General features: G+C 40.9%; 1 protein-coding gene across 3 annotated transcripts in view; it reads right to left on the reverse strand.

Moving 5' to 3' along the window:
• The window catches only part of myo1ea (myosin IEa), a 149,960-nt gene that overhangs the window by 65,559 nt on the left and 72,233 nt on the right, over window positions 1–12,168 (reverse strand). For all 3 annotated transcript variants that reach the window (XM_072565032.1, XM_072565030.1, XM_072565031.1), the window contains 3 exons: window positions 3,443–3,574; window positions 1,750–1,884; window positions 1,111–1,243 (listed from right to left, as the gene is read on the reverse strand). In XM_072565032.1, coding sequence (XP_072421133.1) covers window positions 1,111–1,243; window positions 1,750–1,884; window positions 3,443–3,574 — 400 coding nt within the window. The remainder of the gene's footprint in view (window positions 1–1,110; window positions 1,244–1,749; window positions 1,885–3,442; window positions 3,575–12,168) is intronic.

The following is a 12,168-nucleotide window of genomic DNA, read 5'->3' on the forward strand; positions in this document are numbered from 1 at the left end:
CACTGTTTAGAAACAGATTGAACAGAGATTACAAAACTTTAACAGAAAGAACGGTTTCAAATCACCACCTGCAAAGCGCAAAGATTGATTTAGGAACCAAAAAGCCAACTAGATCCAACAAACCTGCTTGTTTTTCAATTGAAAACTTGTTCACTAGCATACTATTGAAATCACAATCCTAATACCTGTCTTTCACTGTTGGATCATTCCTGACATTGCACAAGAATGTAAATCTGGTTGTAATAAATTAGCAGCTGTTTCTCATCTCTCCTCATTGGGATAATTGAAAATGACAGTCGGAAAAGATGTATAAAAGGCTGCTGACTTGCTACCAGCCAAAGTCAAAATCTGCCCCAGCATTTGGCATGGAGATAAGAATTATAGTGCATCACTGTCATGGTGTGCTGAGATAGCCAATGACACACTGAGCAATGTGTCACAGGTCAGATGCTGAATAGCACAAACATGGCAACTAAGAGTGCGCAAGTAGCAGGATAAATATTTATGAACATTTGCAAGGATGTAGGTGCAACAGAGTTAAATCTGGAAAAGTTTGATGGCTATGCTAATGTTTGCAGAGATTTTGCAGGATTGGGCTTTTTGGCCTTACCACTTCCATGTTGGTAGTTAACCGCACACAAGCAGTGAGACTCATCCCTTGTGCCAGGCTTCTATCCCATTACCTTGAATAAATTATCAAAATAGTCTTAAATGTCCCTGCACTTTCTAGTTCAATTGTTAACTTGGTTAATACACTCCTCATAACCCAGTAGATAAAAAGCTTTCCTCTGGTCTATAGAAAGGTCCCAGAATTGATAGTGGAAATAGTCTGCTTCTATCTATCTTGTCCTATCCATTCTTCTTTTCCCCATCAAAGGTTTTTCTAACTATCAAATACTCGACAACCTGATTTGAACCAATATGTCCAGGTTTTCCTTCATACAGGGCAGCATTTCGGTGAATCTGCTCTGTCTTCTCACCTTTGTTTTAATATTCTTGCTCTAGGAAGGAGCCCAAAACTGTACACAGTTCACCAGCTCTGGTCTAATACAAACGTACGAACGCATCTTGACTTGTAACATGCTGAGACTCCAGAAACAAAGTACTTACATTCTTCACTTTCTACAGCAGCATAGTTGCCAACCTCTTTAAAACTCAGATTGCCCATGTGAAGCACGCCAGCCACAATCTGTAAAACCATCGCCTGTTCATCAGCAAAGATTCCAATCACGTTCATAGCATGCTGGAAATGAACAATCATTTAAAATTTAGTGATGTCCAAACATACAAAACAGATTGGCTCCTGAAGTTGCTGATGAAGCTTATCTGATGAGGCACGTGATTTGGAGAATCATTGGTCTCGCTGCTGGTTTATAATTTATGTTAAATTTATTTACAGGACAGCTAGCAAGTGAATAACGCTTCTATTTTGGAAAAAATAACTACATAGTATAAGTATCTTGTAGAAGAATCAAGAGATTCAACAGTTGGCTTTATCAAGCCTGGAACAGCATTACCTGCTTTGCCTCACTGACCCTTCAATAACAAAAAAGGGAAACGTTTTGCCAACAATGGAGGCCATGTTATAAAGAAATCAACTCAGACAGAGCCTGATCGATATCAGTCTGCAGGGCATCAGGAAGCACGATGTGGTGCATTTAGCCATCAAGGCCATGTCCACACAGATAACTGCTTTCAATCAATAAAATGTGAGATGATTGATTCTGTGAAGCAAGAATAAAACCTCACCAATGTTTCTTGAAAATCCTTCCGATCATTAATGTCATCCACTTTGTAGGAGCCAGATTGATTGAGGTAAAAATAGTAGTCCAGACTAGTGATTCCCAGATTAGACTTTTGGTCTGCAGATGCACCTTCAATGAGCTGGAAGAGACATAAAATTAGTCTTATTTTTAAAGCAAGTTAAAATGTGTTAATTCTAGCTGCATGATTACACACATGTCTGCAACTGGAATATTAACAGAACAAACTCCATTTGGAATGAAACAAACAAAATTGTTTAAATGAGATATATGGGACAAAGAACACTTTTTCTTTTAGCATCCAGTTCCATATTTATAAATGATTATAATTAAGAAACAAAAGTAGGAGTATAGGTCCTGTCATTTAATACTATCATAGCTAATCTTGAGTTTCAACTCCAATTTCATGCCCACTCCCAATATCTCTCGAAAGACAATAAAATCTGTTTGTGTAGTAGGTTCTGCTATAACACGTGTTTCTTCAGCGCGAATTGGCTTTAACACGATTGAAGAATTTAGACTGCTATTTGTAGAACACAAACCTTTCTTAACTGCATTGGTTATAACACAATTCCAGACCTATTAGTTTAAATGGTACAGCTATTGCACAATTTTCTTACAACGCAAGATCGCACGAGAGGAGAACTATTGCATTATATCAGAACCGACTGTATCAGCCGTAAATATACTCAACAATGGTGTATTCACTACCTCCTGGCATAATCATTGAATAAAGGAGTTTCTCCTAATCTCTGCCTTAAATAATCAACCTCTTGTCTTGACTGTGCAGCTGTATTCCAGATTTCCAACCCAGGGGAAACTAATAAGCCCCTTCAGAATATTATATATTCCAATGAGATCATCTTCCATTCTTCTAAACTCCAGTGAGCATAATCACAAGTCATTTGACCTCTCATTATCGGAAAACCTTTACCATCCAGGAACTAATGCAGTGAACCTCTGATGTGCTGTCTCCAATGTAAGCACATCTTCTTTAAATATGGAGACCAAGACTGTGTACAGCATTCTTCTCATTGTCCAATAAAGAGCAGCACATCATTTGTCTTTATAATTGCTTGCTGTACCTGCCGACTACTTTTCTGTGTTCACTGCTGGAGTACATCCAAGGATTCTTTAACATCAAGATTTACAAATTTCATAGGCTTACAAAAAATCTGCTTCTTTACTCATGATTACGGTGACACACTGGGGTAAAGTATTGAAGTGTTCAATCGGCCATGATTATATTGAATGGTGCATAGGCCTGATGGCCTGAAAAGCCTAATCCTGCCCCTATTCTTAGTTTCAAAGTGAGTAACCTCATAGCTCTTCACATTGTACACTACCTACAGAAAGTTCAGAATTTTCAGAATGCAAAGATATATTTAATTAGCAGCAAAAGTGGATCAAGTATATTTATTTTTAAAACATTCCAGCTACATTTCTATGATATTAATACCTATAAATGAGTGACTCTGAATCACACCATTAACTAGTTGTGGGGTCTTTAGTATTGTCAATAAGCACCCTTAAACATAGCTAGCTGAATTCTGGCAATTTCACCCACTAATACTGTAGATATATGTATGAGATGTCAGCCCCTCACCCTACCTAGATCACCCACCATTTCAGTCAAATGCTTTCTTTATTGTGAAAGTAGAAACAGCCTGACTACTAACCTGATAAAAAATATGGAAGCTTCGTTCTCCAGGATTCCGTGTAACAACCCGGGATTTTTCCAATAGGAAGTTGGAGATTTTTCCACCATCTGGCTCCCCACCTGGGCTAAACTGGATTTCAAAGTATTTCCCCTGCACAGATTAGTCATATTTTTAATAACAGAGAAAAACCACAGGCCCAAAATAAGCAGCAGCCATGAATTACACAGCAAAAAAAATCTAATGATGCATCAGAACTATAGAACTTAGTTTGGCTACTTTACATCAGAACATGTTACAATGGTGTGGTCACAAACAATCATCACATGTATTTTTAACCTTACATTGGAATTGCTTAATATAGAAAGTCAAATTTAAATAGCTCACTTAAAGTTCCCTCCTTAGCTACAGGGTATAGAAATGTCTGCAAGTCTGAGGAGTGAGTAGGTTAATGAACATCACTCAGTTTAATCAGCAACAATTTTTCTGGAATGCTCCAAACTCATCATCTTAAGAATTGGTGCTTTTACTTGTTCTAAAGTTGGATCTAGCATACAAGTTTATAGTTTACAGTTCAGACAAGTGTTTGTGAATTACAATGATTTAGCCATTCAGAAAGGAATGGAATGGAGTTACATATAGACATACACATTAGGAGCAGGAGCATGTCTGCTTCAATATATAGTGAGACTTTGGCTGCTCTGATAGCTCCACATTCCTGCCCACCCCTGGGAACCTTGCACCCCTTATTTATCAGAATCTATCCAGCTTTGCCTTAAAAATATTTGTCATTTAAGGGCAAGACTGTTGATCTTCTAAGAAAAAAAACCTGATTGCAATGGACATTCCCCTAATTTGAAACAGCAATTCTTTAATTTCAAATTCTCCTATGAAAGGAATCATCCTTTCCGCACCTGCGTGGTCAGGACTCCTCAAAATCTAATACGTTTCAATCAGGTTATCTCTTACCCTTCTAAATTCCGACTCCAGCCTGTCCAAAATTTCCTTGTAAGCAACTTGCTCATTCTAGATATTAGTCTAATAAACTTATGCTGAACTGCTGACAATGCTTTTGAATTATTAGTCCTCTAGTGGTCTCCAGCATCACAGTTACCAGCTTTCAGCCAATACAGGTCACACCGTGTGAACAAAGAACAAAGAAAATTTACAGCCCCAGTATAGGCCTTTCGGCCCTCCGAGCCTGAGCCGATCCAAATGTACTGTCTAAATCTGTCGGTCAATTCCTAAGCATCTGTATCCCTCTACTCCCCACTTACTCATGCATTTATCCAGACGCATCTTAAATGAATCTACCGTGCCTGCCTCTACCACCTCTGCTGGCAACGCGTTCCAAACGCCCACCACCCTCTGTGTGACATACTTGCCGCATGTATCCCCCTTAAACTTTCCACCTCTCACCTTGAAAGTGTGAATCCTTCACCCTGGGAAAAAGCTTGTCTCTATCCACCTTGTCTATACCCTTCATGATTTTGTAAACTTCAATCAGGCCCCCCCCCCCATTCTCCTTTTTTCTAATAAAAATAAACCTAACCTACTCAACCTCTCTTCATAGCTAGCACCTTCCATAACAGGCAACATCCTTGTAAACCTTCTCTGCACCCTCTCCAAAGTGTCCACATCCTTTTGGTAATGTGGCGACCAGAACTGTACACAGTATTCTAAATGTGGCCGAACCAATGTCTTGTACAATGTTAACATGACTTGCCAGCTCTTATACTCAATACCCTGTCCAATGAAGGCATGCATACTATATGCCTTCTTGACCGCTCTATCCACCTGTGCAGCAACTTTCAGGGTACAATGGACCTGCACTCCCAGATCTCTCTGCCCATCAACTTTTCCCAAGGCTCTTCCGTTCATTGTATAATTCGCTCTAGAATTAGTCTTGCCTAAATGCATCACCTCACATGTAATATCAAGAAACAGTTGGAGGCACTGAATACTGCAAAGGGTATTGGCCTTGACAACTCTGCTGCATTAGCACTGAGGACTTGTGTTCCAGAACGTGACACAACCATAGCCAAACTATAATACTGGCATCCACCTGACAGTGTGGAATATTGCCTAAATATGCCACGTATACAAAAGCAAGACAAATTCAACCTGGCCAATTACTGCCCTGTCAGTCTACTCTTAATCAGTAAAGTAATGGAAGGTGTCATCAGCAGCGTCAATAACCTGCTCAGTGATGTTCAGTTTGGGTTCGGCCAGGGTCACACAGCTCCTGATCTCTCTGAAGCCTTAGTTTAAACATGGACAAAAGAGCTGAATTCCAGAGGTGAGAGTGACAGCCCTTGAGATCAAGGTACCCTAGTAAATCTGGAAACAATGGAAACCAGGGGTAAACTCTCTGTTTGCAGTTTGAGGTTGTACCTCGCACAGAGAAAGATGGTTGTGGTAGTTGGAGGTCAGTCATCTCAGCTCCAGCACATCCCTACAGGAGTTCTTGGGATATTGTCCTCAGCCCAACCATCTTCAGTTGCTTCACTCATGACCTTCTCTCCAACTTAAGTTCAGAAGAGGGGATGTTCGCCGATGATTGCACAATGTTCAATACCATTTGCGACTCCTCAGATACTGAAGCAGTTCAGGTTCAAATGCAACAAGACCGAGACAACATTCAGTCTTGGGCTGAGAAACTAGCAAATAACATTCATGCAACGCAAATGCCAGGCAATGACAATCTCCAATATGAAACAATCTAACCACCACCCCTTGACATTCACTGAATTCCCCATTATCAACATCCTGGGGATTACCATTGACCAGAAACTCACCTGGACTAGCCATATAAGTACAGTGGCTAGAAGGACAGGTCAGAGGCTAGGAATACTGTATTGAGTAACTTAATTCCCGATTTCCCAAAGTCCGTCCACCCTCTATAAAGCACAAGTCAGGCATGTGATGGAATATTGCTCAGGAGGAGTGCAGCTCAAGAAACTGACACCATCCAGGACAAAACAACTTAATTGGCACTACATCCACAAAGTCCAATCACCACTGACACTCAGCAGTAGCAGACGTGTGTACCATCTGCAAGATGCACTGCTGAAGATCACCAAAGATCTTTAAAAAATCCCTTCCAAACTCATGGCTTCTTCCATCTAGAAGGGCAAGGGCAGCAGATACATGGAAATACTACCACCTGCAAGGTCCCCTCCAACCCACCACCATCCTTACTGAGAAATATATCACAATTCCTTCACTGTCGCGGGGTCAAAATCCTGGAACTCCTTCTCTCAGGACATCACTTCACCTGACGAAGGAGCAGCACTCTGAAAGCTTGTGATTTTAAATAAAGCTGTTGGACTGTAACCTGGTGTCATGTGACATCTGACTAAGGTCATTATGGGTCTACCTACCAGATATGGACGTAACAGTTCAAGAAAGCAGCTCATCACTGCCTTTCAAGGGTAGTTAGGGACAGGCAATAAATTCTGGCCAGGCCAGTGACACTCATAGCCCATGACTGAAATTTTGTAAGTTGAAATATTGTACACAGTACTCCAGATGTGGTCTCACCAATGCTGTATATAACTGAAGCAAAACCTCTCTACCTTTGTACTCAATTCCTCTTGCACTAAATGAAATTAGTTTTCATTATTATTTGACAGGTGTGTACTAACCTTTTGTGCTTCATGCACTGGGACATTCAGATTCTTCTACATCTCAGAGTGCTGCAATCTCCCTCCATTTAGATAACAGGCTTCTTTTTTGTTACTCCTCCCAAAATGGTCAATTAGACATTTTCCCACATTACACTCCATTTGCCAGATCTTTGTCCACTCATTTACTCTATCTACATCCTTTTCGAACCTCTTTACATGTTCTACTCAACTTACTTTCTGACCTATCTTTGTGTCATCATCAAAATTAGCAACCATATCTTTGGTTCCTTCTGCCAATTTATTTACATAATTTGTAAATAAAATTGAGGCCCCAGCAATGAACTCTGTGGCATTTAAGACATTACATCTTGCAAACAGAAAGTGATTTATTTATCCCTTTTCTCTGTCTCCTGCTCTTGCCAGTGTGATACCTCCCCATTACACTATGAACTGTTACTTTCCTCAATAACATTTGCTGTGGCTCTTTTATCAAACGCCTTCTTTAAATCTAATTATAGTATATCCAGCAATTCTCCTTTATTCACAACAACTCCAATAAACTGGTTAAACATGATTTTCTGTTCACAGAACCATGCTTGATTCCCTTGAACTTATAAGTGCCCTGATATCACATCTTTATAATAATTTCTAATATCTTCGTTTTGACAGTTATTAAGCCAACTGGCCAATAGTTTTCCTGCTGCATGTCTCCCTCTCTTTTTGAATAAAGGAGTCACATTTGTAATTTTACAATTGATGGAACCTTCCCTCAATCTAGGGAATTTTGGAAAATTGTAACCAACTATCTCACTAAGCATTTTTTTTAGGAGACTCGGGTGAACTCTATCAGGACAGGTGCACAGTGCACCTGTGTCAGTGCACAGCTCCAACAATTTGCTTCCTGCCACTTGCCTGCTGATTCTAATTTTCTTGACTTCCTCTCTCTCTTTCATTTCCTGATTTTCAACTATTTTGGGGATGTTACTTGTATCCCTCAGAGTGAACACTGATGCAAAACACTAGTTCAATTCAGCTGCCACCTCCTTATTTTTCATTAATTCCCCAGATGCACTTTCTATAGGACCAGCATGTACTTTGTTAACACTTTTCTTTCCTAACTATCTTAAAAGCTTCTACTTTCACATTTTATCATTCTAGCGAGCTTTCCCTCATACTTTAATTTTTCATCCTTTTAAACTCTTTGATCTTTACTGCTTTTTATATCCTGTCCAATCTTTTGACCTGTCATCAGTCTTGGTAAAGTTATATGCCATATTTAAGCCTGATGCTGACTTTAACTTTTTTAGTTAATCACAGATGGTACATTCTTCCCTTAGAATTTTCTTCCTCATCAAAATACGTCTGTTCTCATATGTTGAAATATTTCATTAAATGTCTGCTACTCCATCTCTATTGACCTATACCTTAACGTAATTTGCCTGCTCTGTTTAGCTAGCTATGCTCTCATGCCCTCTTAATCACTCTTAGTTTAGTTGAAAATACTAATCTATTCCTCAATCTATATGCTGGTTAAGATCCCGCAAGATGATTGCCATACCTTTCAGACAAGACCTCATTATGTTGTCCTTCAAACTCCATTCTCCTGTGTGATTTCGGTTGGGGAAACCTGTTCAACACATGCACGCGCACACCCAAATAACTTATTGCCTGTTTCATTTCTCATCTCTGCCCAAACTGCACCTTCTCATTTGTTCTAATACTACCATTAATAAACAGAGCCAATCTTCCACCTTTTCATAGCTCCACCTCCTTCCTAAACGACTTGCGGCTTTCAAAATTCAATCGAGGGGCGCAATAGATTTTTATGGCCAATTCATCTCTTGGACAATCACGGGGAGCACTGCTTGGGAAATACCAACTCTGATTTTCTTTCAAAAATGCCAAAAATCAAGATTTCCAGGTTGGCAATTCCTTGTCCAAAGCTCTCTATGTGAAGCTTGTTGCTGATAGAACTTGATCATGGAATCAACCCTTTAGTTTACCATCAAGTTTCCAAAATTAATCACTGCCTTGTTAGCCCTTCTTTTATAATAAACAAAAACACTGAAAATAAACACTAATAGCGCAATGATAAAGCTCTTCCAGTCAGTAGTATTATATACCCTAGATAACTCCAACAGCTCTCAGTGTATACTTCAAATTAAAAATGAAATATGAACATATGCACTTTACCTCTCATACCTCTTCTGCACATTCTCCTTTGTGATTCATTTTCTCATCAACTTTAATTCTTTCGAAACATGAGTTTCTTAATAATAGTTTTGATATCTTAATTTCTTAATAATGTGCTTCTTTTGTTTATTTCCTGTTTTGACTCCTGCCATTGCAAAGTCCAAAACACTGAACTGATTGGACTATGCCACAAGCAAATCAGGAAAACAATCAGCAGACAAATTAATTGCTGCCCCATAAGTGGGTTAGCAGACTCATTAATACTAAAAACGTTATATCACCAACAATGTACATCGCCAAAACATGACTGAATAATCCAATCAATGTCAGAAAGTATTTGGGAAATGGGGCAACGTGCCAGAGGGCTAAAGAGAAAGGGTCATTCCAAACACTAATGATCAGATGCTAGTCATATATCCTGCTTCACTTTCCTTCACTCTTAAAACATTTTTGATATACCATAGAGTCAGAGTCATAAGCACGGAAACAGATTCTTTGGTCCAGCTTGTCCATGCCAACTGGGTTTCCCAAACTAAACTGGTCCCATTTGCCTGTAGTTGGTCCATATCCCTCTAAACCGTTCCTATTCATGTACCTGTCTAAATGTTTGTTAAAGATTGTAAACTGCATCTATCACTTCCTCTGGCTGTTCATTCCACATACAGACTACCCAGTTATAGTTGGAATTTTAACAGAGCCACTACAGATGCTAAGATGCAGTTCCATGGGAAGGGCGGAATTCTGAGGAAGAATGGAAGGCTCTTATATTTTATTAAACAAATTACAAAACAGTTTACAAAAAACATTTACAGCTGTACACAAGAGACAGCAATTTTACAACGGAGAGGAGCAGCAAAGCTAGGCCCCAAACCCTACCGTTCAACCATTTTACAGGGAGATGAGGACAAACCTCAAATCCCAGTTCCACATATGACAAGACAGTGACAATGACATTTGTACATTAGACAATACTGTTATATACAAAAGTGCATGTAAGGCTCTTATTCCTTAAGCAGTTGTTCCAAGATGCATCTGTATAGCTACTATTACAACCATTCACAGAGATTGACAGACAGACTGTCAATATTCATGGATCATTTCAAAGCTGTCACTTTTGATCAGCCATTTACTGCTTCCTGGTATAAATGACAGTGTTTGAATACATCTGTGTTGTGCCGATTCTAATTGGTATGTGGTGATACATTAATTGACTTCTGAAATATTATAGGAAAGTGTTGGAGTGTAATCCAGTGGCAAAGGGATGAACTTTTCCTCCCAGGTGGAATGTTCATCTATTGGGAGCAGGTGTAGGAAAGCTTGACTGATTTTCACAGCCAGGGCCGACTTTAACGTCATCTCGCAACTTTCTCATCAAAAGTGGCATCCCCACCTTTAAAACTAGCTCGGAGGCTGCCTCCGATCACTGAAAGAAACAGTAAAAGGTGAAGCTTTAATGAAGGTTTTTTCTGTTGCCTTGACAGAGAGCCTAAGGCAATGTAGGCCCAAGTGGGCCATCAAGTATTGTTCTCCTATTCAGGTTTCAAGCTACACTAACACATCGGGCCCCAAAAAGTAATTGAAACCTGACCTGCCTAACTAAACATGAGCCTTATGTAGGCATCCTTGTCTCCAAGTTAAATTTGCAGTCAGTCAACCAGAGGCAGGAAAAGGGTGAGTAAGCTTCTGCATTATTTACCTTCCCAGTTAAAATTTTACCAATCATCTGTTAATCAGAGAATGCTGCCTCAAATGACAGGCTTGTGCGCTATGTTTGGGCTGATTATAAAATATCAGCTGTTAGACAAGAGAAAACAGAAGTGTCTGAAATAGCATTGAAACCCTCTTTTCCTTTTACAGTTGGCAAACCCAAGCTGGTCACTGACGAACCAGGTAAAAACCATGATTGCAGATGCTGGAAACCAGATTCTGGATTAGTGGTGATGGAAGAGCACAGCAGTTCAGGCAACATACGAGGAGCAGTAAAATCGACATTTCGGGCAAAAGCCCTTCATCAGGAATAAAGGCAGAGAGCCTGAAGCGTGGAGAGATAAGCTCGAGGAGGGTGGGGGTGGGGAGAAAGTAGCGTGGAGTACAATAAGTGAGTGAGGGGATGAAGGTGATAGGTCGGTGGCGGGGGGAGGGGGGGTGGAGTGGATAGGTGGAAAAGAAGATAGGCAGGTAGGACAAGTCATGGGGACAGTGCTGAGCTGGAAGTTTGGAACTAGGGTGAGGTGGGGGAAGGGGAAATGAGGAAACTGTTGAAGTCCACATTGATGCCCTGGGGTGGAAGTGTTCTGAGGCGGAAGATGAGGCGTTCTTCCTCCAGGCGTCTGGTGGTGAGGGCGCGGCGGTGAAGGAGGCCCAGGACCTCCATGTCCTTGGCAGAGTGGGAGGGGGGAGTTGAAATGTTGGGCCACGGGACGGTGTGGTTGATTGGTGCGGGTGTCCCGGAGATTTTCCCTAAAGCGCTTTGCTAGGAGGCGTCCAGTCTCCCCAATGTAGAGGAGACTGCATCGGGAGCAAAGGATACAATAAATTATATCAGTGGATGTGCAAGTAAAACTTTGATGGATGTGGAAGGCTCTTTTAGGGCCTTGGATGGAGGTGAGGGAGGAGGTGTGGGCGCAGGTTTTGCAGTTCCTGCGGTGGCAGGGGAAGGTGCCAGAATGGGAGGGTGGGTTGTAGGGGGGCGTGGACCTGACCAGGTAGTCACGGAGGGAACGGTCTTTGCAGAAGGTGGAAAGGGGTGGGGAGGGAAATATAACACTGGTGGTGGGGTCTTTTTGGAGGTGGGGGAAATGTCGGCGGATGATTTGGTTGATGCGAAGATTGGTAGGGTGGAAGGTGAGCACCGGGGCGTTCTGTCCTTGTTACGGTTGGAGGGGTGGAGTCTGAGGGCGGAGGTGCGGGATGTGGATGAGACGC

The sequence above is a fragment of the Chiloscyllium punctatum genome, chromosome 48, assembly GCF_047496795.1.
Source record: "Chiloscyllium punctatum isolate Juve2018m chromosome 48, sChiPun1.3, whole genome shotgun sequence".
NCBI classification, from domain to species: domain Eukaryota; kingdom Metazoa; phylum Chordata; class Chondrichthyes; order Orectolobiformes; family Hemiscylliidae; genus Chiloscyllium; species Chiloscyllium punctatum.